Raw genomic sequence first — 27,644 nt, forward strand, 5'->3', positions numbered from 1 at the left:
TGGCCCGACGATCACGGATCCGCCGGACTATCACGTGCGAGACGGTTCATCGATCGCGGTCCAGGTGCTGCAAATTGACGCGGACTGGGTGAGCTGTCCGGTCGCTTGTGGACTCGACGCATGTGAACCGTGGTTCTCAACGGCTGTCCGCATCATCGTCCCCACGACGTGCGCCCGCGTCTGACATGCAGCACCTGCCGCAGCGACGGTTTCGTGATTGTGGAGAGTTTAGTGATTGGATTGGTGTGCTACAAGGACTGTGTGGTCTGTCAATGTCACGTAGCTGTTGTACGGTGTTCGCACTGAGAATGTCAGCAGCCTATACCCAGGAGCGAATGGTCGCTATTGTTCGGACAGTCTGCTATGCATGCCTCCAAATAGCTCCTGCAAGATCTGACTCTTTTTTCTGCAATGCGCTTTTCTCTATACTTTTCCCTGTGTATACGTTGTCATACATAGCAACACTAACGACTTGTAACAAGGATATAGAACCAACGTGGGTTTGGCTTCGGGAAGTCGATGGCCCGACGAAGCATTTCCGATGATTTCTGCGAAACCGGATGACGGGCCCGATTCCAATGACGATGGAATTTGCGACGTGCTTCGATGTAGGAGTTGCATGTTTATGCGGAAATCTACGTTGGCTGGCCACGACTTCCAATTGTCCAGTAGCTGTTGATCGCGCTGGTTTGTTGCATCTCGGCTATCAGTATAGGTAGGAGCGACTACACAACCTTACACTCTGCACCCTTCTCATCTCTGCTATATCGTTGTTTATATGATCAGTCTCATGCTTGGACTATAGTCGTGGACGCCTATAGACTTCCCATTCCAGCGCGCATTAGGTCATGTCTTCATGAGGCTCTATCCAGTCGCCATTTCCCCTTCTAGATCAGCAAGCATCTGAAGCGGCGAGCGAGCTTGTGTTGTACTCGGCACATGGCAATGCTCACCAGACTGAATGTTGCTATTACGATGAATTCCCCGCTTCTTTGCAAGACTTCCTCTTCTTCACGTCGGGTTAACTAGGAAGGCGACTGTATTGAGAGCCACACAGTACAGAGTGTACTACACCTTCTAGTCAACCGACGCCTACTTCTTTTGTTAGGCTTTTGTGCTTTCCGTCGTGCCATTCTATTTTCTATCGAAGAGCGAGAGAACGAATAGTTTCGCTGTTAGAGTTGTTGTCAGAAAGAGCTCTCAACTATCATTGCTCTTTCCATTTCAGACAGTCTGCAAGAACAAACACCACGTTGAGGTAGCTACGATGGACGCCACAGGCCAGATTGGGAGACATCTATCTCTATGATATGCTTCCATCTTCTCCATGACAACACGTATTGCTTACCTTGGTAGCATTCATCACCCCATTGTGTATTAGTCTTCTATTCGACCATTCACAAGCTGTTGAGTACATCCCAGCTCCAGCATGCGTTTCCCATCCGCGGCGCTTCTTGCGTCGATGATACTCGCAATATCAGCAACAGCCCGATTTGTCATATACGCAGACGAATGGCACCCAACGCGTCCAGACAACCCACGAGATCGAGCTGGCATCGACCATGTCATCCTCGCCTTTGCCCCAGCCAACGCAACAGCTACGTTCCAGCCCAAAGTTCCCATACACACCATCCGCACCGAGTTCCCCAACGCAAAGGTCATGATTGCTGTTGGCGGCTGGGGCGATACGGTTGGTTTCTGTCAAGCCACGAAGTCCGACGCATCGATGCTCGCGTTTGCCGCTGATGTTGCTACTATGCTTGCCAGGACTGGAGCAGATGGAGTCGGTGAGTACATCATCTACCTACATTGGTTACTTGTCGATGCTCACAACAGAAGACATCGATTGGGAATATCCTGGCGGCAACGGGGCGGACTACAAACAAGTGGCGAACTGGGATCAGACTTACCAGATCGCCGCGTTCCCTAAGTTACTGGCTGCCATCCGTGCCGCTATTGGAAAGAAGCTGCTTTCGATTGCTGTCCCAGGAAAAGAAGGCCAGTCATCATATACATGTTTGAAGCAAATCAACTGACAAGTAGTAGTTGACATGCTTGGATACACTCGAACAACCGGACCTCAGATCTGGCCATCCGTCGATTTCATCAACGTAAGTGACATCATCTCTCACACCAACCTTGCAGAGATCATACTAACTCTCCCAGGTGATGAGCTACGACCTAATGAACCGCCGAGACACAGTCACCAAACACCACAGCTCCGCCATCGATGCCGAAAACAGCATAAAAGACTACCTCGCCATGGGCGCACCCCCCTCCAAGCTCAACCTCGGCTTCGCATACTACGCCAAATACTTCACCACGCAAGGCGACTGCAGTGCCAGCCCACTCAACTGTCCCATTGCCGTCGCCGAAGATGCCCAAGGCAAAGACACACTCACCTCTGGCGCCTGGACCTTTGAGAGACTTCATATGCATCCCGTCGATGCCTCCTCTCTGACCATATCTCGAGACGGCACCTGCGGTCCAGAAAAGGGAACGAAATGCGAAACAGGTTGTTGTTCTCAGCATGGCCACTGCGGTACTTCGCCTGAACACTGCAACGGCGCCTGCCAACACGCTTTTGGAACTGGATGTACGGACGCCGATGTAGCAGCTTCATGGCAGCTCGCAGCCAAGCACGGTGTTACTGACGAAGTAGCTGGCGGACAATACTACTTCGATGCCACGAACCGCCTCTTCTGGACATGGGATACGCCCGAACTCATCACAAGGAAATTCGACAACATTGTCCGCAAGTACAAGCTCGGAGGCATCATGGCGTGGAGTCTAGGTGAAGACAGCGCGGACTGGGGTCATATTCGGCAGATGGCGAAGGAAGTTGTCAAAGGTGGACTTGGTTTGACGACTGCCAGCGACTCCAACATGCCAGTCGATGCAGGTGGTGGCTACCTGTACGACGAGATCGCTCATTATTGCTGTCCAAACGGCTACGATCCAGCGAATCTCTTGATCTACCAACCGGGATATATGTTTCCACTCTCTTACCATCCTTTTTTGGTCCATTGCGGGGATGGGAAAGGGTTGATTTACTGTGCATGCGACACCCCCGAATGTTCCTCGTGGGCACTTTATCCGGGCCACTACGATGGCCATGAATCGGTTCAGCCCATGTTGAACGAGGATGGCCTTGTTGAGATGCAATACACGGAGGCCCTCCAAGCGATGCCAACTGAGCACGACCAAGCCGCACTCGAGACTCCGCGGCCGCATGTCGGTGTCATGACCGAATGCTTGGGTGAGGGTGGTGCCACGACATGGTGTCCACTACACTACACAAACGACCTCCCATCCATGCCAACTGAGACCAGTCCAGCTGCAATCGAAACCTCATGGCCGACTGACGCTATCATTATTGAATGCATGGGCGAGAACGGTGGCCTGACTTGGTGTCCGCAATCCTACACCGACGAAGCCCTATCGAGTATGAGTAAGTCCAAAGCAGCCGCACTCCAGACTCCGTCGCCAACACCCTTGCCGACTGACAGTGTTTTTCTTGAATGTTTGGGCGAGAACGGTGGCTTGACTTCGTGTGGGGTATCGGCCACGCAAGACTTTCTATCGAAGATGAGAGACTACTACGCACTGCATACTCCTACGCCGACTCCTTCGCCGACTCCCTCGCGGACTAGCAATGTCCATTTCGAATGCACAGGCGTGCATGGTGGCCTAACTCGCTGTCCGCATTCCGTCATGGACAACTTCGTATCCAATAAATTTTCACTCGACGCAGCCGGACTCGAGACTCCGAGGCCAGTGCATCAAAACCCTACTGCTGTTATGACCGCAGCCGCTATCGAGACTGGGTTCACTACGCATATCGGTATACCGCAGGCGCCGGAGAGTGAGCTTCCTGGTGGATCCTACGGTATGCGTAGGCGTGAGAGGGCACACAAGGCATGAGAAGGCTGTTTTGCGGAAGTCTTTCTGAACTCACAGCGATGTTTCGTTTTGTTTTTATTGTTGTTTGAGTTTGCAAGATGGCATGCTGTTGGCAGTCGACGACGCGTTGTTTCTCTGTCTGTAAAGTAGCGTGCGATTAATGAATTACTACTCTCTGCCTCCACGACACAAAGTTCGTGTTAGTCCTATACTAATACAATCATCCCATGTGCCACGTTACCCAAGCAATACCTGAGATACTTTTGTATCCATTCATTCACCCACCCTACTATTCCTGTTGGGCCCCTATGCCTTGACGGTACTCCTCTTCATGCCCTTCCTCGCGTTCTTTTCCCTCTCCTTCTCGAGGAACTTGCGCTGCTCATCGGCGCTGAGACGACCCAACTTGGCGTCTCTCATCTCCTTCTTTGCCTTGTCAAGCGAAAGCTTCCTCTCCTCAGCCTTCTCCTCATCATCTGCCTTCTTGATCTTGGCGATTTGCTCGTCGCGGGTTTGCTTGATGCGGCGGAGGGCTTCGGGGCGGAAGTGTCCATGAGAGGCAAGCTGGTCGGTAAGACGGAGGAAGTATTGGAAGATGGGCATGGTGGTGGAGTAGTCCGAGGCGAATTTCAGGGAGAGGCTGAGGCGCTTCTTAGGCTTGGTCTCGTCGAGGCTGGGAAATGTTAGCTTGGGTGAAAGAATAGAGAGATTGGATGCTGGATAACTTACGTCCTGGGCGCGTTGATGGGCTGGTCGCTGACGATGATGGCCTCGAAGCTGTCTCCGGCGTCGTTCACGGCCTTGATGAGCTCGGGTGTGAGCAGCATGTCGGTAACCTCGGCGCTCTCGCTCATGACAGTGACCCAGACAGGCAACTTGGCGTGGTCGCGCGTGCTGGTCAGAGACAAGTCGTAGCGCTCATCGCGCATGCGCTTCATGATATCCTTGTGTACAATTGCGAAGACGAAGCCGTCGAAAGAGCTGTTGGTGACCTTCTTCGCATCGGCCTGACCGTACGAAGGAGCGAACTTGGTCTCCCGGCCATCGAAAACGTAAGCGGTAGCCTCAAGACGCTCGCTAGGTGCCGGGAAACTTTCGAAGAACAGGGGAAGGACGCTCTCTCCCAGCCACATGAAGGGGTTGGCGCGCTTGTAGTAGCTCAGCCTGAAGTCAACGAAGGCAACGTTCTGGCGTCCAGTCGCGTAGGTCTGGTACTCGTCGGCCTTCTTCTCCTTGAGCATGCTGTCCACATCTGCAACCGCTCCCTCTCCGTCTGGGCGCGTGTAGCCGACTTGGGCGAACTCTTGGGTCAGGACAGGGGCGTGAGCCTTCATCCATGCCTTGGCCTTGCTACGGTTGCGCTTGGTGCCCCAGAGGTGAACCGCGATGAGAGCAACGAGGAATGGCAGGATGTACATCTCCAGCTTGAAGTCGTCCATGGTGGTGCGCTCCCACACCCGGTACCATGCTGTATAGGGCCGGTTGTCGCCGAGGCCTGTAGGAGCGGCTTGCGCTGCACCGGTACCGGTCGTGAAGGACGAGATGGCAGCAGGTGTGGGCTCAGGAGCACCTGCGTAGTCGGCGAAGTCTGGTTGGTGTCAGCGCAGCCATTGATTATGTATATTGATAAGCTCTGCAATTCCTGATGGCATCCTCAAAATAACCTCGCGACTCCATCTCCGGTCAAGAATTCGAGTATCGCAAAGGGGTCTCGTGTGGTCCCGCATCCCAGGCTGGTGGCCTCGCGACCGCGCATGCAATGTAGTGTACGTACCATCATCACCAACAACTGGAGCCTGGACAGGCTTTTGGCCACCGAAGAGACCCTTGACGAAGTCTGCCATTGCGTCGATGCGTCACAACGAAGGAGCGTACGTGGAGATTTGGCGGCGCGGGAGGTGGTTTGGAGGATCTCGGCTCGGTTCCACGTTCCAGGCACTGACCTCATTTTACAGCGACTAGCACGCATGTGGAGGGGCATCTGGGCAAGCTACCCCAGAGCACCTTCTGGTTTCGCGCCTGGATCTGGTGCAGCTTATTGTGGATTTCGGTCGGGTGTTTTGATATTAGCTACTTGGGGACATTGGTTTGCCAGACTGCTCATCTGAATTGGTTGTGTCCGTACTCCACACTGGTAGGAACGGGCACTCTGCCATGACCATGGAAGCTCGACATCAAGCCCCATTGCAGTTGGAGTAACTAAATTGTCTGCTGCCTCACACGTATCCGCAAGGTCGACCCAAAGACGTAATCTCACAAGTCAGTCTAGTCATCGATGCAAGTGACAGCCATTCGTGTTTTATCAGCCACGTAGCAGCTGGGTGGCAGCATTACTTCAGAATAAGTGAACATAGCGTAAACAGACAATGAAGATTGTTATATGCGGTCTGACAAAGGAGATGTTGTAATGGGTAAAGGCTTGTCGATTGATTGTATATTGATGCAGAAGACTCATATTGGTCCCACCCATCTGGATATCATGCTCGAAGTGCGGAGTCTAGTTCTTGCCGAACCAGGTCTTGTGTCCCTGAATATAGTTAGTAATGATGTTGCACTCAATTCAACCCAGTGCGAACTTACAAGGACGAGACGGCCCATCATGTACATGCTGGCGCCGAGGCTGCTGAACATGATAACCTTGAAGCCGGGAACCAGGTACTTTCCACGGGCCTAAGAAGCAATCTGTCAGCATTTATCCCTGTGTTTTCTCACTTCCACACGCCATGTGTCCAGCACCGCATGCGCATCATCTCTAACCACATCATGCCCCCATCAACCCTCCTCTTGTGTATTCAGTACGCACCTTCTCCCAGGTCCTCAGTCCGTCGTGCTTCTGGAACTCGCGTTGCCAGTAAGGCACCTTGTTCTCGCGCATAACCCAGCTGCCGACTGTCAGTATCCAGCTCTGTGCGGAAAGGCGGAGGAGCACTGGAGGCCGTCGCGGTGCTCCCTCAGGCCTGCAGCCAGGCCCAAAGCTCGAGGATGGACGTACCCAGGCATTTTGAAGAGTGTAGAGGAGTATTGCGCGGCGTGCGGGGGCAATTGGTGGTTTCGTGGATTGGTCAGTTTGGTGATGTCGCGAGGTCGAATGATCCGCCGGCGAAAGCAAGTCGGCCGCCAAGGCCCTTGGCCGCTTTGGGCGCAACAACTTTCCGCATGCTCAGTTCACGCACGACGATTGCGACGCCAATGGATTGATTTCGCCCTCCGCCCCTGTCTCGTTGATGCCACCGGCTCTGGACAGGCTCCTCGCCAGCCCGTCAGCCCTGCGACTCCTTCGCTCCGTCGTCAATGCCCCCGAACTCCCCGCAGCCTGTTCCGCGGCAACAAAATGCTGCCCGCCAGTAGCACGCCGCCGCAACTACTCCACCCAGCCGAAACCGCAACCCAAGCTGAAATGGAGGCGAATGAAGGATGCAAGCGAAGACGCGGCAGTCCGAGACCACGTGCTCAAGGCACTCCAGCGTGACGAGTCCAACGATACCCTCGTCCCGACCGTAGATATCTTTGAAAACGACGTCGCACGTGTAGCGGAAAGGGAAGACGATCCTGCACAACTCGCCGCTATCCTTGCAAGCGAAGAGAGACTGCACGGGAAAAAGGGTGTCCGCAATGTCTGGCAGAACTTCCGCCATCGAGGGTACCGCCTGCCCACTGAAGACTCACCCGATGCCGCATTCTTATGGGGAACTTTTGTGAAGAACCACCTGATCGCGGACAAGGCGATAGAGCACGCTGAGGAGCTGCTCCATGAAACAGGCAGGACATACCCTGGTCTGTACTATCTGGTCATGAGCCACTGGCTTCCGAGGAGAACAGCGCCCGCGTTGAGGTATCACTACGCGATACAAAAGAGCCTGAAGCCCCAGCGGCTTCCCCTACGGCAGCTGGCACATCAGGGGCGATCCACTTACAAGCACGGCGCATACGAAGCATTGATGGAGATATACGAGCACAGCAATGAGCGGGACCTCTACGACGAGGTGGTGCCGGCGCTCATTGAGAAGGATGACATAACTGCGGCACGCCGATGGCATGCACTTTGCACTCTTCGCAACGATATGCCGTCCGAGTCTGTCGCGTCACATCCTCTCGTCCAGCTGTTTACCGTTGAGGATTCAGCTCGTGAGGTCTACTTTGACACGAAAGGGTCGACGAAGAAGTGGAGGCGGGGTGCAGCAAAATACAATGAGAACCTTCTGCGCCGCTTGGAAGGCCCCGATACAGCGCCCGTCCGATTCGAAGACTCGTTCGTCGCCCGCATGTTCGCAACGCGTACCTTTCCACCGGCTTCCATCATACAAGGTCTCTCTATGGTGGGCATCAACGAGATTGGGCCTCAAGCTGTGCTCACCATGGCACTGCAAACACAACCGGTGGAGGAGCTACCTATGAGGTTCGAAGAGCTCAGGCAAGCAGGCATTGCCCTGCAGGGCTGCGTCTTCTCTTTGGCACTGGAGACGTTCGCAATGGAGCAGAAGTGGCAACTGGTGCGCAGTATGCTGCAAAGCGACCAGCATCCGGACGTCTTTGGCGACGTGGAAATGCAACGCAAGCTGCTCGAGCACTATCTTGACAACGACGATTATGCGCAGGTCCAGCGCACACTTGCCATTCTAACGCTCTTCCACAATGACTCTAGTCAAGAGTCTTGGAACCTGCTCTTGCAAGTCTACATTAAACGCTCTGGACAGAAGCATGTCGTGGAAGTGCTCCAAGACATGCGTGCTCGCGGCATCATGGTGTCGCCTGAATCAATCATGGCCATTCGCAGCCTATTGCGTCGTCGGCAACGAGGACACAAGCCTGTCAGTGACCGATTCGATGACTTGCGTTTCGTCGCGCGTGTATTCGTCATGATCCTAGAGAACGGTCTAGCCCCCATCTCTCCACTCCAATGGCGCGAGATCGTACGCAGATTTGGCATGGTTGGAAGGTTTAGGGAGCTTAGAAGACTTTTACTCTGGCTTCTTTGCTGGTATGCACCGAGAAGCAGTTACCAGTTCAGCACGTTGCCAAAATCACCATTTCTCGAACCGGCAACAGCGAAACTGCGTGCTGCATACCCTGAACGATATCACTACTTTCACTTCCCAACGACGGTCACACAGCGCGAGAATCCGTTGCACCCCGTTCGACGACTGTTCGCCCCCTCCCTTCAGCAAAGTCTCATCATCTGGGGCTTCAAAGCTGGACTCCTGCCAAACGCACCTCTCGAACAGTCCATGCTGGGCCCGACGCTAGCCAAGAAGCATTACCGTCGTCGGTTGCTGCAGCGCCGGATGCTACGCCGATTAGAGTGGAGCGCAGGTCTACGGATCCTTGTGCATCTACGAAATCTCGGCGTCTTTGTTCACTACCATACCGTACTCAAAGCCTTGCAGTCGCAGTTCATAAACATGTTTGGCCATGGTCGCTCCAAAAAGAGAGAAAATAGAGTGGTGGAGAGGTCCAACACGCTCCCCTATGCGCGATACGTTCACGAGGTCAACAAGATATGGGGCAGTCCGCTACTGCGGGAGCCTCAACTCTTCGGCAAGGGCATGGTGCATGATCACATGTGGCACCCACGTATGAGACGGAACATCAAGCGCAGAGCTTCCATCAGCCTTGGTGAGATTCTGGGCCCGAACTGGAGGGATCGCGACCAGGAAAGCCACACGGCTGTCAAGCAAGACGACAATGCGGCCATAGCACAGCTGCAGAAACACTTCAAGAAGCAGGCCAAAGCCATCGAACCCGGTTCTGAGCCGCAGCCCTCTTCTACCACAGTCGTCCCGCGCGTCCAAATCGACAACGGTAAGGAGTGATGAAGCGGCCCTTACGCCGGCGACTAAGAATAACGAGCTGAAGGCCTGGCCTCGCCATGATACGTAAAGAATATACAACAGTAACTTTTTATCGCTTACTTAGATCCCGGATCTGGACTAATGCTTTCGATGATTCGCCATACCTTGCTCACAATTTTCTTCCACTACTCTAACATTGCGCAAAATAACTGCCGCAGTTCTTCAAGCTGTATGGATTCAGAAGTCCGAAGAGACGGAACGGGTGGAGGTGCGGGCGCGTGGAGCCGTCGCTTGGGTGAAAGCGGGAGGCGCTAGTACACGCCTCATGAAGACTACAGGACCTCAGCTTCACACACACCCACCTTCGTTCTCGACATGGATCGTTTCCGCGCACCACTGGCTGAAATGCTACCCATGCATTACTCACCGCTACTCTCCAGGTACGGCAGTAGCTAGATCAGACCACGCGGGAATGCTGCTCGTGTGGCCGTAAACAGGTCTTTCATCCCGCGTTTTCAGCCTTCTCAGCTCTCATAACTCGAGCAGTGGCTGATAATCGCCAGCCTTTCGTTCGCCAGACTGATTACTACCCTATTGAATAGCTTTGGCTTGAGATCACCGCTTTTCAAAACACAATGCTGAGGATCTAGTCGGCTACTATCCTGTCATCAAGCGCTTTCCCGGCGCGCGCTGTCACCGTGGATACATTCGCTATCTCAGCCTCCCGGCACGATCCTGAGAATATGCGCCAGGGCTGAAGACTCGAATATGCAGTGTAACATTAGAACTTTGCAGCTGGATTCGATGATCACCCACAAGGCTACGAAGGCTTTCACAAACCTCTGTTACTCGTTCTTATGCCATACCACACTCCGTACGCGCCGTGCGTGAACAGCATGCACGCACATGCCTCCCACCGAGCTTGAATGCCCATCCAATCATGCCCTAGATGGCAATGTTATCGGCATCTGCCATCGCTCATTTCTACCGGAATGGTCATGGAACCTGCCTGATGCACTCGCCCGCTCTAGGCTCCTTGTAGAGTGTCATTCCCAACATGCAGAGCATTTGACCAGGGGGGTTGGCATTCTGCCTTGGATAAAGATGATAAGAGCTGTTGGACTACCCATTCGCCCACTGTGCACATTTGAAGCTAAACACCCAAACTTCGGAGCCAGTATTTTGTAGTTTTTTTCAAGATGAGCGCCTCCAACCACGAATCGAGGACCGGAACGGGAGAAAAGCCACCTGAGCATGAAACGTATCACTATAGACCTCTACCACGCAGGCAAGGGGCTATACGAATATTGCAACTCTTACCCAGTCCTAGTCTCGATGCGCAAATCCAGTGTAAACTGATCACGCCGGTTGGAGATGAGACGCCGCCGTATGAGGCTTTATCGTGGTGTTGGGGCACCGCAGGCAAGACCGACTACATCGGAATTTACCGGGATGGGACGCTACACATGAAAACTGTGAGCCCAAATCTTGTGGCGGCCATGAAGGCACTTCGCTATGGGTATCATAGCCGCTACCTCTGGATTGACATGGTTTGCATCGATCAAGATGAGTACGTTTGGCTATTCTACGAGGTAGGGTTAGACTGACCCCCGTAGTCTGCACGAGAAGAACCACCAGGTCGAGATGATGAACATTATCTATGGAAATGCTTCTCGGGTTTGCATATGGCTTGGTCCAGCAACCGAATCCAGTACTATGGCACTGAGCTTCATCAAGCACGAGGTTCTGAACCTGCAAAGCTTCGACACACTTTGTGACAGCAAAGATGCTAGCAGGAAATGGATTGCTCTACTGGACCTGATGCAACGACCTTGGTTTTCTCGACGTTGGGTCGTTCAAGAACTGGCGCTAGCGCGAAAGCCTATCATCTACTGTGGAACCGACAGAATTTCGTGGAAGAAGTTCGCTATCGCAGTCGAGCTCTTTGTAGAGGTGGAGACAGCCACGCATCGTCTGTCTGAAGTCATGAGGAAAGATAGACAGGATCAGTACATTCCCAGCTACTTCGACTACGTCTCCGCACTTGGTGCAAGCTTGCTCGTTGATGCTACTGAACGGTTATTTCGGGATTGGAAAAAAGTCGAAGTACGCCACCCCAAGATGTTCACCGACACGAGACCCTACTCAGCAACTGATTCAGAGAGCGACAGCGAGACCGAGAGTATTAAAAGCGAAGACAGCGATTCACATACACCCCCTGAGACGTACGACGACTTCGGTGATTCGAGGAATCATATACAACCTCTGTTGAGTCTGGAATATCTAGTGTCAAGTCTGACTATCTTCGATACTACCATACCTCACGACACAATCTATGCGCTGCTTGCGATCGCAAGAGACACCACACCGCGTGCTGTGAGTAGCCGCGCCATTGATGCATCGAGAAGCGCCCAGGAAAGTCTCGAGGTATACACGCAACGCAAAAGCTATAACGTCAACTACATGTTACCATATGTAGATGTTTGCAAAGAGTTCATCCAGTTTTCCATCGAGCGTTCTATGATTGGGAACTCGAGTCGCGCGTTGGATGTTATCTGTCGTCCGTGGGCAATAGAGGGGAGGAAACTCCAGCAGAATCGGGAAGCAAAACAAAGGCATCAGAAGAAGGAAAGAAGGAGGAAGAAGAAAGAAGCTAAACTCAAAGAACTACGACAAGCCTCTGTAACGCATCCATCCTCTCAACCTGGAGCTGCTACTTCAACAGTCACGGTGACGCCTGTGGAAGTAGCCGCCCGCAAAGCAGCGTCTCTAAAAGCCGCCCAGGAAGCCGCTTTTAGACTTGAAGACATAAGACTACCTTCCTGGGTACCTCAACTCTCAAACGCGCCGTTTGCCATGGATCAAAGGCCTGGAACAAGCGGCCCCAAAATGAGTCGCATAAATGCCGATCATCTGGTGGGTCTTCCTAGTTCTACGCACCGCAACTACTCTGCCGCCGAAAGCAGAGGCGTAGACATGAAAGCGCTCCGATTTCGGAAGCGTCCGGAAGCACAGCAGTACAGTATGTATGTACGTGGCTTCAAGCTCGACGTTATCGAAGAGGTCACACAGGTGGCTCGTAACGGGCAAGTCCCAAAACAATGGGCTGATCTTGTGGATTGGAAAGATGCCGAAAAGCTTCCGCCTGATCCGTTTTGGCGAACGCTTGTCGCCAACCGCGGAAAGGATGGTAAGAACCCACCCGTGTACTACTCGCGGGCTTGCCAAGAATCTTTCAGGAAGGGCGGTCTTGGAAGTGGCGCCATTGATACTACTGCACTCATTGAGTACGAACGCAACTCCGTTGTCGCTCAATTTTGTCGACGTGTGCAAGCCGTCACCTGGAATCGCGCACTTGTACGTACCAAGACGCGGAAGCTGGGTATAGTCGGCAAAGATGTTCAGAAGGGCGACCTCGTCTGTATACTATATGGATGCAGCGTTCCTGTCGTATTGCGGGAAAGCTCCGAGAAGTCTATAGAGCAGTTCGACGAGGAAATGAATCACGAGCTAGAGCACATCAAGAATACTGTAGTCAAGACTCTGAAGCAGTACATTGCACGCAAACGACAGCGGCAAAGATGGAAAGACAAAGAAATGGCTAAACTCTGCCGGAAATGGCTCAAAACTACCGACTACATGCGCAGCCACGGCTTTGACCCTGCCAAAAGGACGGTCACAGACAACCAAAGCATCAGTGGCGTCCTTCTACGCATCTTGACGCATGCCACAGCCGAATTCAAATCCTGGCGTATCGAAGAGCGCAAGAAAGCGTGGAGCCGCATCGAAGAGGAGATGAAGGAGCGGAAGGAATGTCCGACAAAGAGAATGAAAAGACCAGGCAAAGAACAGATGGACGATCATTTAAGGAAGCAGATGAACAAGCAAGAAGCGGAAGCGGCAGCCCGCACGGTACAAGCACAGAGGAAATCGAAATCTGCTGCGAAATTGCCTCAATCTGCTTCTGGTGCAGCTGTGGCTACTGGAGGTACTGGTTCGACGGCTTCCAAAGAGGTCTTCCCAATAGACTGGTGGGAATTCGAACTTGCGCTTGTCGCTGGACGATGTTGGAAGCAGGTCGTCATTCAAAAAAAGAATGATCGTGAACAACAACTGAGACAACAGCTGCTTGAAGAGTATCAGGTTCTCAAGGATCAGTACGAGACGAACAGACGCGACGAGATAACCCGACGCAACGAGATGACTAGACGCGGTATGTTCGGGCGGGTGCTGAGTTTTGCGGAGTCTCTTCGTGTGAGTGTTATACAAAGCTTCCCAGGTTGGGACATCACACCAATCAACCACACCGAACAACAGAATGATTTCGAGGAACCTGATATCACCGAAGAACAGAATGATATCGAGGGATGAGATACCACCGAAGAATACCACGACATCGAGGACCCAAATGCCACCGAAGAACACGATCAGAAGATGAGTCATCAGACTAGAAACAGAGGCGATCACGAAACGGGTACACCAGGAACAATAGTGCCTAGATGGCGCCATCGATTGAACAATACCAGGTTGACGGACGATGAGGCCAAGGAATACGGTAAGACAGTCCGGGATAATCTGCGCGACAGGCTCGGCAAAGAAGGGTACTACTCTTACACCTTTCTCGGCGAATGCTACATTCATGGCATGATGGACGGCGAGGCGATCCAGTACCAAAGTGAAGATGTAAACCAAAGTGAAGATGCAAAGGGAGTCATTCCTTCGATGGTTTTTGAGATTCGTTAATGATCAGCGCTTTATTCCGTGTAGCGAATATGATTCTGTGTTGTCTCAAAGCTCGATGCGAATTTGCTAAACGTGGGTGTGCGACCGCGTAGTTAGATGGTTCGCCCGAATTATGAGAAATCGCGTCCTCACGTGCATGCGCGTGGTCACTAGCTTAATTGGGCCACGTTTCAGGAGCCTGACGCGTCAGCCCCACTTCCGCGTTGCCGAGGAAATGCCAGGTCGTTTTCTCGTCATACTCCCCTTGTTGTAGCGGCACCACGCCTCAATTCTTCACACCTCACACCTCAATTCCCCTCAATTGAACTCAAAAACCTTACAAGAACTCATCGGAATCATGGTTGCCCACTGCGCGCTATGCCCTGACGAAGGCAAGCTCAGATGTGTCGCCTGCAATGGAATCCAGTACTGCTCCAAGCGGTGCCAAAAGGCCGATTGGAAAGTTCACAAGCTCATCTGCAAGTCCTTCAGCGAGCACATGAACAACCGTCCCAGTCAAAAGCACTACAGCATCATTGTCTTCCCGAAAGATGAAGAGGCGCCTCGCTTCGAGTGGACTCTGTTCGAGCCTGGCACCTACAACGCCAAGATCCCGTCACCCAAGAAAGCCTACGTGCAAGAGCTGGGCTTCGAGTTTTATGGGGTAAATTGCAACAATCGCAACAACCCCATAGGATACTTTGAGGAAGACAGCACCGATTACACGACTAAGAGGCACATCGCTGGAAAGCATCTCGGATTGCTCTTTACGAGAAACCTGGGATCTTTCGAAGAGCCTCTGCCGGAGGATATACCAATCAGTTCGTCAATATCTTTGTACAAGTCGCACGAGAAATGTACTGACTCAATACAGACAAGAGCTTGATGGACATCGATCCTGAGCTTGCGCGACTCCACGGCAAAGGTCACGTCCTTGCCTGGGGCTGTCATTGTCCCGAAGACAGACGCAAAACCTCCGATCTCAACTGCACACCGGCAGACTTCCGTCACGCTGTGGACGCCCTGAGAAAGAACCACTACAAAGATAGCTTGCGAGCGAAGGAGGTCATATCGAGGAAGACGGGTGGTGTCCTTGCCGTGCGCCTCACTTGCGTGGGCGACAAGCTATTCTTCGGCCATCCTACATATGAGAGCCAGATCGAGCCGCGCTCCATCCTGAGCAAAGATTCTCAGGTCCCCTGCCCAGTCGCCGATAAAGTCGGCATTCCATTGATCATCCGGAAAGAGCCCCCTGCGCTCTCCTGGCGCGACCGCGACGTCGAGTCCCGTCGGGAGAACCACAACGCGGCGATGCTCAACCCGCCTACCCAGAAGACTAAGACCGGCACTCTGATCATTGCTCGCAAGGACGGCAAGCCGCTGTTGCCTACGCACCTCTTCTGCCTCATCATCTACACTGGCGAGAGGCTGCAAGACCCGAAGTACGGTGAGGACGGCCACCGTCTACCGAGTATGATGTTGCAGAGCCGTTTGAACCTGGTGTCTCCGGAGGACTTTGAGGAGTACTATAACAACGAGTGGCATCGTTTGAAGCTTAGTGAGAGGTTCGTCCCATCGCCTTATCAGATGTATGATGACTATGATGGCGAGATTCATCCTATCAATATGAGATAGGTTGGGATGGAAAGGGGAGAAGCATTGGCTTGTTGATGAGATATAGCGATGTGTGGAAGTACCTAGTTGCAATGTGGAGGTACTGAATGTACTCTGTTATATTCAGCTAGATAGCGTCACCCAAATCAACTTACGTTCCGTAGCTACAATTCGCTCTTATGCGACACCTCCCTACTGACACCGTCGCCCTCTTTCCCGCCACCACTCCCAGCCAGCCTGACAGCAATAGTAGGTTTATGTACCAGCGTCTGCAGCACCACACAATACCTCTCTGTCAACTTGCCCAGCTTCTCGATCTCTTCCTCGGTGACCTCCCTGCCGTCTTCCCTCTCTCCAAACTTGACCGCAAACTCCAACCGTATGCCTGTTATGCCGACGGGAGCCGTCCTGTCTACGCCCAGTGTGCCTTTGAAATCCAAATCCCCTTCTGCGGTGACGGTGCCGGAGGCGATGGGTATACCGAGGGCGGTAGCGACGGCTTTTAGGGTGACGCCTGAGCAGGCTACGAGGGCGTCGAGAAGCATGTCTAATTGACGGCGCATCAAGTCAGCACGTGTATCACGTATAATTCCGATAGAGACATTGCTTACCACCAGAGCATAGTTCGCCGGATATCGCTGGGTCGTCACCGCCAGCCTTTTGGTGCAGACCGGCTACCCTATGCGCTTCCTTCACAGCTGAGCTATCGGACAGCTTGCATGTTATCGAATGGTCGTCGAGCGAGCCCGTGGATTTGAGGGTGACAATGGCGGAAGAAGGGTCGCTGCGGTACCCGTCCTTGATCGGGGCTTGCTTTTGGCGGAGCGCTTGAGCGGCGGACATGTTTGCGATGAATTGAATGCGAGGACGGTGTGTCGAGAGACGCGAACTTTTGTATCCAATTTGAACACCTAGAACTTTCTCAGAGGCTCAAAAGTCGTCGTTAGCCTATACATCATTATGAAGTGTACCCCGCAAGGGGCAGGTGGGAGCTCCGCAGCCCCGCTTCGCCGCTGGTGCGAACGATCAAACAGGAAGGAGGGGTGGCTCGGTCGAGATGCTGCCCAGAGATGTCATGTCGAGAGCTTAGAATCGTATGCTGATGAACACGTTTGAGATGGGAGAGACGAAGGATACCAGCTGCGACCTGCGCGAGTTGGATTTGCCATGGAAACGTGCAGACACGCGATAAGATAAGCGTCAGGGGTCCAGCGCGTGTGCGGCACGCGTCTTCGCTCCACTTCAACGTCATTTCTCGTCACGTCTCTTGCCTTCATACGATCCACATTGTGATCGCGTCCTTTCTTCCGCGTACAGTTACCCTCCACCTCGAGCATGAATTAGTGCAGACCACGTTTCTCTGCTACAGGCTCGTCACGGTTGGGACCACGGCTATCGCATTGCTATTGGTCCACGGCTACAGCTTTCCATGCTGAGTGCATATAAGTCAACCGTAAGCCCTTTCGCCTGTCTTAAAATCTCGCAGAGATCTGGTAAGCGCGCGGTTCACAGCATGCAAAGCCCAACCGAGAGACCGCTACAGTGGCGTATATGTGCAACACACTAACCGGACAGCGCGTAGCTGTGGTATGGCGGTGGAGAGACACCAGCGGACGATCTAACATAGTACTCAGCTCAGACTCACGATACCCATTCGCGCGTCTCCATTCTTAGCGCTGCGATCTCCACGTCGACATACTAGCTATCCTACTCCCGCGCAACCGCACTTGCACCCACGCGCTCAGCATGGCTCACTTTGCCGACCTTCCTGCTGAGCTCGAGCTCCGAATCGCGTCACATCTCTCCTCCAAAGATCTCGCCTCCTATGCGCGCATCGGCAAAGTTCAAGCCAAGGTCGCACGCGAGCATCTCTACTTCGCACCGACGATCGAACAACCAGATGAGGGGCATCGGCTAATGATGCTGCTACGCACATTGTTCGCCCGCCCTGAGCTCCTCAAAAGCATACAATCGATATCGCTCGCTATCGTGAACTGTACTATGCCTTTCGACGTCTGTTCGACAGCAGAAGAGGCCGAAGCTACACGTGTCGACTGGGACACGACTCACAATGCCCGTTATGTTGAAGTCGATAGGATTGTCGACAGCCCTTATTGTTTGGAATACAAGGACGTGTATGAGCAACTCGTCTTCCACCTCAAGAAAGTCATGGGAGATCATGATTCCGAGAGGTGTTGGTTTTCGCATATCGTGCAATGGCGCTCTGCAGCTCTCTACGGCGGATTACTCCGAATCCTGCCTAATCTAGGGCGACTGGAGCTTGAATGCTACACCAAGCTACATGATGGAATATACCTGCCTACAGATCAGAGCGATCACACGTCGTTTTCGCAAAGGCTCTTTGCTTCCACGCCGTGGCGCACAGGTTCGGTGCGTTTTCCATTGTTGAGCGAGCTACATGTCAAGTGCGGACTCTTGATCAATAGCACTCATCTGTTACCCAACCTGAGGACATTGAAAGCTGGTGAGCTCGCCGATGTCCCCCAACATAACGTTCCGTCCCAAGTACGCTTACACCATTTATCTGCTTGCGTTTCCCTGTGGCGAAGAAAAGATCCGTGTTGGGCGACTCCTCGAATATATCGCCTTGATGGTGGTGCCATGTTAGAAGTACAAAACATCAATTTACGCTTCCGGACAGTGGCCAGCGGCAGTATTGAAGGTCCCTTCCGATACGGCCCTATCCGTTCTCTTGCTCAGATATTGGAACGTCTACGTGTGTCTAAGTCAGTTCTAGAGACGCTATCCGTAGAACCCATCGACCATAGCGAACTCCTACACTGTCGATTTCCAGTTAATCCTGATGGGTTGATATCGGACTTCAGCATCTTTACCCGCCTACGAGAGCTTACTTTGCCCTTTCGACCATCTACAGATACTTTGGAGGATAAACTACCTCCAAGTCTGGAAAAGCTTAGTCTGCTGTGCACCAGAGCAGTTTCTCCAACCTCGGTCGAACATACCCTTCAACACCGGCTCAAGTACGGCAGCTTCTCGCGTCTCGATCTTTTCCTCTTGTCTGAGGCCCACGTGAACATCAATCACAAAGCCTGGGGTACGTTCAAGAAAGCTGGTGTGCCTGTGTATATCTGGGTGCGGCAGTCTGTGCTTCTGTGTGAAATGCCTGTGTAGGCCAGGAGGGCTTGGGGAACGGCATTGACATTTTCTGATGAATCCACAGAAAACTTGGCAGATCGTATGAGGAGCGATCATATTGATGCAAATCTGGACATGGATGTGGGACCATGGCGAACGCTAAGAGACTAAGGGAGTAAGCGCGTCTTCACGTGATCTGGGGCTGCTCTCCCTCAGGGCAGCACCTTCTAAGTCTGGGCCACACCACTCAGCAAACACGCCGACCCAGTGAGTGTCAACATATTCTGAGTTTCTGCTTCTTCTAACAACGCCATCATTGCAGCTTAGGGTTACTGTACGGCCGACTGCAGTGCCTGCAGCCAAGTCTCTGGTCGCGCTCTTTCACCTCTGGGCCGCGACTACCGCCTAACAGTATGTGCACGAAGCAGCGCGCGACTATCTTTTCGCTGCGACTTGCTCTCGCTATCATCCAAATTTTCGGCAGCCCGAGTCCCTCTCCATCGCTTATCTATCCACGAAAACCGTCTAGCTGGACAGCGCCCTTTCCAATCCACTTCGGTATCTTCGCACATTGAGGTATCACGAGCTTCGCAGTCAGCATGTCTCACGCTAGCCCCAATACGCCAGGAAGCACCATCGGAGGCCAGTCATTCAACTTCGTTGCTCTTCCACTCGAAGTCAAGGAGCTCATATACAAGCACGCCCTGTTCGCTGGTGGCCATCTCAGGAGCAAACTCTACGTTCCTACCGACATCTCCGGCAGGAACGCACTTCAGGAATCTTTCCCAGCGATTTGTTTCACCAACAGGCTCGAGCGCATCATCGCTTCCCGACTCTACCTGCGATACCAAACAATCTTCATGTACAACAGTAATGACTCACCAGTTCTTGAAGCTTTCCTATCACAGTTCGGAGAAGCCAATGAAGGACTACGATGGTTGAAACATGTTCAATTTGCCTATTACGGAGACTTCTGTAACGACTTCAGCAAAGCTATACCTTTGATCAAGGTGTGCACCGCGCTAAAGACAGTTGTATTCAAGATAGTCTCACCACATCTTTACGGATGGTCGAAACGCGGACCGACAGGGAAGAAACTTAGCACCGGTGCTGAGATCTTCGAGCGTCTGCATCTACATGGCTTGGCCGACTGTGGTCATTTGACCAAGGTTCGATTCAACGTGTTCAGGGGTCGTCGTGTGGAACTGGAGGGCTTGAAGGATTTGATCCAGGACTTTTCATGTGCCTTTCTGGCGCTGCACGGATTGACAGCTTTCAAAAAATTCGATGTCGGTATTGAGGATGAGCATGGTCTGATATGGGTGCTGGAGCCGTAGGTATGAGAGAAAATGTACGGACATGGCGCGGTAAAGTAATTATTAGGGGGCCTTTTGCTGCACGCGATTACGACTTCACAAGAGCAGTGGGTGGGTATAATAGTGAGGGCTGGGGTATACATTGATGTGCGTCACAATACAACCAACGCAGATGTGGGTTATTGAGGTCGACGTGAAGCTGGGTGAAGGTGAAGGCGAGGTACAATAAGATCCCTGTCTTTTTTTCGGCGCGATTCAGGACCTACCAGTGTGTAGGCCCTTGATTGCGAGTAATACGATGTTTAGAGTCTGAGCTTAAAGACAAATTATGTATCATTAGGAATCTCATTTCATCTTTCCTAGTGGCGAGTGCTTACACACTCTGCAGTGCATGCCCGTGTCGATTTGACAGTCATATGAAAGAACGCCTGGGGGGCTAAGGCCGAGAAAGACCAAGCTCGATACGCCACCTACTCGCCGTGCAGCGTGTCGAAGTAGCAGTCGACAGACTTGATCTTGTTCTGTCCATTGCCGTTAGTTTATATGTCCTTGTCAAAAGAGGCTAAATATCTAGTGCACTCACATCCAATTCGATAGTAGCAAGATTTGCAATGGATTCGCGGGCCGAGTACGACGGGTTACCTTGGCATTTGGAATTCCTAGCTTGGGTCAGCCTTGTATCACTTGTGAGCCTGCTTGATGAGACCTACTCGTATAATTTGCAGGTAAAAGGCCTGTCCCTATTGTTATAGCCGTCGGGACACGGAGTTAAAATGACCGAGGAAGCCCAAGGGTTGTCCCTACAATGTATCAGCAAATGTACATGGTGGAGTCTGGTGCGCTTACTCCCTGATTACCCTACAGCCACTATCGCCCTGGTGGCAGGAGTAGGCGACACTTCTGCTACCTTGGTAATCGGGTTGTTCAAATAGAGCAAGCTAAACGGATATCAGCGAGTTGATCAAAGGGACTATGATGCGCCATACCAAGTACACGTCTGCGGCGCGAGTGTCTGCGGTGCCGATGTCTGCGGTGCTGATGTCGGAGTGGCGCTCAGAACGAGCATCAACTCCAGCGACGTGAGCATCCTTATCCAAGAAGCACTGCATGGACCTAATCGTCTCCTGTTCATCATGGTCAGTAAAGGAACGCTTCTTTCACGACGTCCAGACTCATTGGTACTCACATCGAATCTCGGCGTCGACTTTGTGAGATCGTCGATAGACGTGCGCGTCAAAAGAAACCTAGAAGTATAGTCGCAGGTCGGTGTGCTAGCTAACGTTACTCTCGTACCGCAGATGAGCTTGCTCGATAAGACCTACGAGAAGAAGAAACATGCGAATGTCTTGTTCCCAACTGGTGAGCCGTGGGGGCATGTTTGTAGAGTGAGCGAAGAAGCCCATGGCTTAGAGCTTGAATATGTTAGTCATGGTGAAGTGGACTGACTTGGTGCACTCACGCGCCGTCTGCGAGGCAACCATTCATTCCTGTAGCGCATAGGTAGGCTTTAGCTCGCCTGCCTTGCTTGTGGGGTCCTTCGTAGAGGTGTACCTAGATGGAAGTTAGAGAAGATGAGTAAGAGGTAGTGGTGTGCACGTACAGCAGCCGGAAAAGGATTAATATCTGCAGTGCTGACGTCGGTAGCCTCGGAGATACCGTCGAGCTTGACGCGGGACGCGCTCGCGAACATTTCCTGAGGCATGATCACTTCGCTGCCGTCGATGACCATAGGCTCATCGCCGACCTCGATCACGGTGCCATCGGTCTTTTGCAAAGTGAAGCCAGCTGCAACCGAAAGCAGCGTGAGAAAGAGGATGAGGAGACGCATGGCAGATGAGAGATTGCTGTAGGAGGGGGAAGTGATAAGCGGAATCGGGAAGGAGTTGATTTGACTTGTTGGTGGAGGAAGAAGTAAGAGGTAAGGGTCGCAACGGGAGCGTAGCTTTATGTATTGGGAAGAGAGAAAGGAAAGGCAGGCTAAATCCAGAGTTACCAAGTGAGTGGCCGTTTGCCAACATTCCGATCGTTAGTGAAGCCGAGGCCTATGTCTGGCTTCTGTGTCACGTATGAGAAGTCAGTCGATTGCACGTGCTTTCGCGCAAACGACGCCGCGAGAAAGCTGGTTAACAACACATGTTGGCCTTCCGCTTTCACTTATCAGTGATTATTCTAGAGGCTCGTGATGTGAGGCAATGAATCAATGTGATCATTTGAGGTTAGGAACTGCTGAGACAGGCCTCCGCTAGCCCTCCCAGGTACTCCATCAGCTGTTCGTGACACTCAGCTTTTCTCCCTTTTGGCCTACTACGGCGAAGGAAGCTAAACCTCATCCTACGAGCGTGTCCCCTTCGTAAACTGAGTCGCATATTGATTCAACATCACCTGAACGGCCCGTCTACACGCAGCCCTGCCTTCACCTCAAATCCGAAGTCGTACGAAGACGCGACACCTGGTGGCCTTACCAAATGTGTGCTCCATGAAGACGTTTGGAGAAATGACACCTAGCGCATCAAACAACAGTTGTGGCGATTCCTAGGTAGTCTGAGTATAGAGAGTGCGTCTGGTCAGTGTTGAAGGTCAGAGGATGGCATCGGGTGCTCATACGACAACCCCGCGGGTGATCGGCGCTAAGGCCTCTGAACTCTCATTGGCTCCCGCCATTGCCCACAAGTAGGCAGCGACTACCACCAGAGAACCCCGCGCCTCGTAGCCTTCGCCCTAGACCTGCCACAATGCATCAATCAAGTGTTGGCAATCTGCTTAACCTACTCCCTCGACCTCCATGGACGCAGCCACTCAATTGGGATCTAGGAATGAACTGGGGTGGCGAAAAACGCGTCTTCTTCCCTGCGTACGTAAGGCACCGTGACGGCAAAAATACATCGCAACCATCGCCTACCGGGTTCTCTTCATTCCAAAGGCTTCCCACCGAACTTCAGCTCCGTATCCTCTCATGTTGTTCGATACCAACCCTTTGGCAGCTCATGCGAACGTCATCCATGCTACGCATCGAGTCATCAAAGCTGTTCTGGGGACATGCCGACGCGTCTTTCCTCCTGGATAGTAGTTGGATTATCACAGGCGGTTATCCTAGTTCTACTTGCTTCGACCTTACGTTCCTTGCATATGTACAGAACGTAGAGATTGAGTACCGCTGCCTGCACCACTGGCTATGGCCGGAACGAGAAGTAAAGGAACTATTCCGCCCAGAAGACGTGCAACAAGATGCTGTGGCTAAATTTTGGTCTACATTGAGGAAGAGATGCCCGGCAGCTAAGAGAGTAGTGTTCAATCAGAATTTGAGGCTCTGCAACATCATGGAGGAAGTCGAGAGTGTGCCACTATGTCTGGAGGTATTGTTACGAGCTTCCCCAGAAGAAATCGTTGCTGAGGCGGTAATCATGCAGACGCGAGGCAAAGGTGAAACTAATTGGAAAAACGACTTGTACAGCTATAGGGAGAAACCGCAGTGGAGAACTTCATACTTTCGGCCTCTTGGAGATGGAAGCTGGGAACATCTTGAGGCGAAAACGCGTAATAACACAGTACTAGTACCCGGAAGGCCATTTCGCGGTCTAGTCGGGCAGTTTCAGAAAGACAGCTTTGTTTCGGATAGGATCGTCCTCCAGGAACGCGCGCTTTTGCCTCTCTTCATAGAAGCCTTGGACCGACACCACTTCGACAAGGGGAAAAGCAATGCTTTCGAATGCCCTAAGCCCGAATGCTCGGTGAGATTTACAAAGGCTGGTGAATGGACAATACATGCCGCGACTACGTCACATGGCTGCGCTCGAGCAGAGAATGGTTGCTTTGATATACTGCCTACAGAACTGCGAGGAGAGTTCGAGGACAGATACAAAATGGTGAAGCTGAAGGGGCAGGAATTGGAAGATGTCTACACAAAGATCTACAAAGATTGGAACGAAGAAGGTGGAGAGAAGAGAAAAAGAATGGAACAAGAATTATTTCAACAACTGGAGAACGATCCAGATTGGGCGACAGGCGAGCCGGCGACAGAACATGGAATCTGGAGGGTCTTCACAAGGTGGATGGACCCGACCTGGGATGGAGAAACGTGAAAAGGATTTGCGACCTAGCTGGGAGTGTATAATGGCATGTCAAGGACACTAGACCGGTCACGGCTCGGTAGTTTGAGATTGTCGCATGCCGGTAGTCGGAAGATGGAGTGATCTGTAGACACTAGATCGTTTGGAGTTTTACGGGCGCGACGTATGCTTGATCAGGATCAGTAATGCTATCAAATGCCCAAGTCGCGGTAGAGCCGGCTCGGTTTGTTCGCTTCCGTACAGTGTCTTTGGTACCAACTCGACCATGAGTTCGAGATCAGGTGCATCGGCAAATCGTCAAGAGCTGAACGATCCGGTAATGTGTTTACTCAACAGGCTACGGATATCACCCTACTCCACCTCCGATGGGTCCAGCGCGTGCACTGAGAAGCTCAGTCGGACACCGACTTTGCCATGTCGAACTATCGGACCGTGAAAATTTCTCGCTCATCATGTACGCTACTGGGCGTGTCGATATGCAAATTTTGAGCCTCATCCTACCCACAACGCGTCTCGAAGCACGCGTGGGCCATTCGGAGCTGTCGGAGCATCCGGAAACGGAAAGCCGACCGCCACTATAACGTGTTTTCGCGTGGCAGACAGTCTGGAAGTCAGCAAGTTGCAGGCCCCACGTGCAAATGTCGGGGCAGGTCGGAGGTGGATCGAGAAATCGATAGTGGAGATTCCGCGGAGGAGTGAATCGTGCACTAGCAGCCACTAGGTGTCTATTAGAGTTTTAAGTAGTAATTTTAATATATATCCTATAAAAGTAATTTATTAGTAAACTAATAATTCTATAGTATAAGCTAGTTTAAAAAGAGTAAGGTCTATTGCTAGTACATAAAAAAACGTATTTCTAAAAAGGTTAAAATTCTATAAAAGTATAAGCTTTAAGTAGACTAAGGCTTAGATTCTTAGCGCTGCTACCTCTAGTATAATTAAAGCTTTTAAAATTTAGAGTAGTAAAGTAACTATTTTATAAATACTAACGTTTACTTATACTATAGTAGAAAGAATTATAATATAATTATATATTTTTAATAGCTTATAACTAACTAAGCTATAAATTATAAAGTAATAAAATACTAAAATCTTAGCTTATAAAATTATGCTTTTGTATATATACTCTTTATTCTTTACTTCTATTCTTATTTTATATTAGTAGCTCTTTAAGCTATAAGTGTTACTACTTAAGATTTAGATTTCTACTTAATAATTCTTATTTTATAGCTTATAGTAAAATTAGAAATTTAAAGACTTATTAAAAATATAAATAGTAGCTTAAATCTAATACTAAAAGCTATACTAATACGTATATTAAATAAGCTCTTAACTATATTCTTACTTTCTTTTATAAGTTTTTTTAGTGTTAGTAAGTCTAAAGCTAATCTTATTACTAGTTATATTATCTTACTATCTTACTAAACTTAATTAAGTCTTTTATTATTACTATATTAATTATTTTCTTCTTAAACGCGTTACTATTACTTTATAAGTCTTCTTAAAGTTATTATTTTAAAAGCTATTATAAAGGCTATTATAAACTACTATATTTATACTATACTAAATACTATTATAAGCGCTCTAAAGAGCTACTTTACTAGTACTTTAGAGCTATACGCTAGGCCTATTAATATTTCTATTACTTCTATTTCTATTATTTTTATTTCTAATATTTTTATTTTTATTATTTCTATTATTTCTATTACGTATATAGCTAGCGCAAGACCTTTTATTATTCTTTTTTCTAGCTTTACTTTTAAGAAGCTTATTAGTAAAATATATAAGCTCTTTAGTAGTTATAGTTTTTTACTTATAAAAAAGAAAAACTAGAAAAACTATTCTATTAAAGACTATTTTATTAATAATCTTACTAATAAGATACTACTAATTATCTACTATATTATTATTTATAACTAGGTATATAAAGTAAAAGAAATAATAAATCTACTTCTTTTTTTAGCTTTATAAAAAGCTATACTCTTATAAAGAAATACTTTAGCTAGAATACTTTATAAAAGTAAAAAGAGCTAAAATAGTAAGAATATAGTATTTATAAGTTACCTTATATAGTAAGATACTATTTATTAGATAGTAGCTATAATAAACTACTATAACTTTTATTAAGACCTAGGCTATAAAATAGTTATTATATTATAGTTATTAGCTAGTTAGAGAATAGATACTATAAGGCTTAGTAAGTACTAGTATTTCTATTACTACTATGTTGTCTTACTAAGTAATTAGTATAATATATAGTTCTTAACTACTACGTAAAGAGAGTATATAAATATATATAGTTATAGTTAAGTATTAGTACTAATAGTAATATATACTAAATATCTTAAAATCTTAAAATCTTCTAGCTATTCTAAGATAGTAGCTAGGCGTCTTTTAATATCTTTTTACTAAATAGAGTTTATAAAATTAGGTATAAGGCACTACTTATAAAAGTAAAAGTAGTAGAACTATAAGTATAAATTTTATAATACTATAGTTACTTATTTTTAAAAGTAGAAATTTTATATAAGCTACGCTTAACTTCTTTTTATTACTATAAATTTCTACTAATATTATTATATTTACTATTTACTATAAATTAAATACTTTTTACTTTTTTAGCTTATTTTAACTATAATAAGTTTAGTAATATAATTATAATTAAAAATAATTTTAGCTTATATTACTAACTTATATTAGATATAATTTTTTAGTTAAAAGTGTAGTATAGCTAATACTAATTAAGTATTAAAGTAATTACTATTAAGCTAGTACTTATATATACTATAAAAGATACTATTTTATATTTTTTAAGTAATATTACTTTATTTATAAAGAAAAAAATAATAGTACTTAAAATACTTTTTTAATATACTATTAAAGCTCTTAATACTAAAGCTATAACTATTATTATTAGTTAATAACTATAGTTACTAAATATTAATAATAATTTAAGCTACTAAAATTACTAACTACTTAACTTATAAGCTAAAGAAGTAGTAAAATAAATAAAAAAATTTATAAATAAATAGTTAAAATATATAAAAAAGAATTTAGTAGATTATGCTATAGAGACTAGATAAATAAATTAGTATATCTTAATGCCTAATACCTCT

The 27,644-nt window shown here is 49.5% G+C and overlaps 8 protein-coding genes across 8 annotated transcripts; 4 read left to right on the forward strand and 4 right to left on the reverse strand.

The window, feature by feature from the left end:
* Positions 1–1,462: 1,462 nt before the first annotated feature.
* Positions 1,463–3,924, forward strand: J4E83_004961 (uncharacterized protein; the record flags this gene model as incomplete). Its single annotated transcript, XM_049331885.1, has 4 exons — positions 1,463–1,787; positions 1,837–2,016; positions 2,047–2,111; positions 2,167–3,924. The coding sequence occupies 4 exons, from the start codon at positions 1,463–1,465 to the stop codon at positions 3,922–3,924; spliced, it is 2,328 nt and encodes a 775-aa protein (XP_049188980.1).
* A 285-nt stretch (positions 3,925–4,209) lies between these two features.
* On the reverse strand, positions 4,210–5,747 carry J4E83_004962 (uncharacterized protein; the record flags this gene model as incomplete). Its single annotated transcript, XM_049331886.1, has 3 exons — positions 4,210–4,576; positions 4,633–5,491; positions 5,678–5,747. 3 exons carry the CDS (start codon positions 5,745–5,747, stop codon positions 4,210–4,212), a joined length of 1,296 nt encoding a protein of 431 aa, XP_049188981.1.
* Positions 5,748–6,400: 653 nt separating this feature from the next.
* J4E83_004963 (uncharacterized protein) lies at positions 6,401–6,903 on the reverse strand (the record flags this gene model as incomplete). Its single annotated transcript, XM_049331887.1, has 4 exons — positions 6,401–6,430; positions 6,484–6,573; positions 6,707–6,785; positions 6,896–6,903. The coding sequence occupies 4 exons, from the start codon at positions 6,901–6,903 to the stop codon at positions 6,401–6,403; spliced, it is 207 nt and encodes a 68-aa protein (XP_049188982.1).
* Positions 6,904–7,127: 224 nt separating this feature from the next.
* J4E83_004964 (uncharacterized protein) lies at positions 7,128–9,713 on the forward strand (the record flags this gene model as incomplete). Its single annotated transcript, XM_049331888.1, has 1 exon — positions 7,128–9,713. One exon carries the CDS (start codon positions 7,128–7,130, stop codon positions 9,711–9,713), a length of 2,586 nt encoding a protein of 861 aa, XP_049188983.1.
* A 1,695-nt stretch (positions 9,714–11,408) lies between these two features.
* On the forward strand, positions 11,409–16,049 carry J4E83_004965 (uncharacterized protein; the record flags this gene model as incomplete). Its single annotated transcript, XM_049331889.1, has 4 exons — positions 11,409–13,849; positions 14,219–14,417; positions 14,842–15,235; positions 15,289–16,049. The coding sequence occupies 4 exons, from the start codon at positions 11,409–11,411 to the stop codon at positions 16,047–16,049; spliced, it is 3,795 nt and encodes a 1,264-aa protein (XP_049188984.1).
* Positions 16,050–16,192: 143 nt separating this feature from the next.
* Positions 16,193–16,871, reverse strand: J4E83_004966 (uncharacterized protein; the record flags this gene model as incomplete). Its single annotated transcript, XM_049331890.1, has 2 exons — positions 16,193–16,575; positions 16,640–16,871. The coding sequence occupies 2 exons, from the start codon at positions 16,869–16,871 to the stop codon at positions 16,193–16,195; spliced, it is 615 nt and encodes a 204-aa protein (XP_049188985.1).
* A 2,873-nt stretch (positions 16,872–19,744) lies between these two features.
* On the forward strand, positions 19,745–20,482 carry J4E83_004967 (uncharacterized protein; the record flags this gene model as incomplete). The annotated part of the gene is made up of 1 exon (XM_049331891.1): positions 19,745–20,482. One exon carries the CDS (start codon positions 19,745–19,747, stop codon positions 20,480–20,482), a length of 738 nt encoding a protein of 245 aa, XP_049188986.1.
* Positions 20,483–20,931: 449 nt separating this feature from the next.
* J4E83_004968 (uncharacterized protein) lies at positions 20,932–22,289 on the reverse strand (the record flags this gene model as incomplete). The annotated part of the gene is made up of 9 exons (XM_049331892.1): positions 20,932–20,982; positions 21,045–21,120; positions 21,172–21,261; positions 21,308–21,399; positions 21,448–21,585; positions 21,648–21,732; positions 21,784–21,873; positions 21,921–22,012; positions 22,062–22,289. The coding sequence occupies 9 exons, from the start codon at positions 22,287–22,289 to the stop codon at positions 20,932–20,934; spliced, it is 942 nt and encodes a 313-aa protein (XP_049188987.1).
* Positions 22,290–27,644: the final 5,355 nt, after the last annotated feature.

This window comes from Alternaria metachromatica (assembly GCF_023757995.1).
Source record: "Alternaria metachromatica strain BMP 0045 chromosome Unknown scaffold_9, whole genome shotgun sequence".
In the NCBI taxonomy this organism is placed as follows: domain Eukaryota; kingdom Fungi; phylum Ascomycota; class Dothideomycetes; order Pleosporales; family Pleosporaceae; genus Alternaria; species Alternaria metachromatica.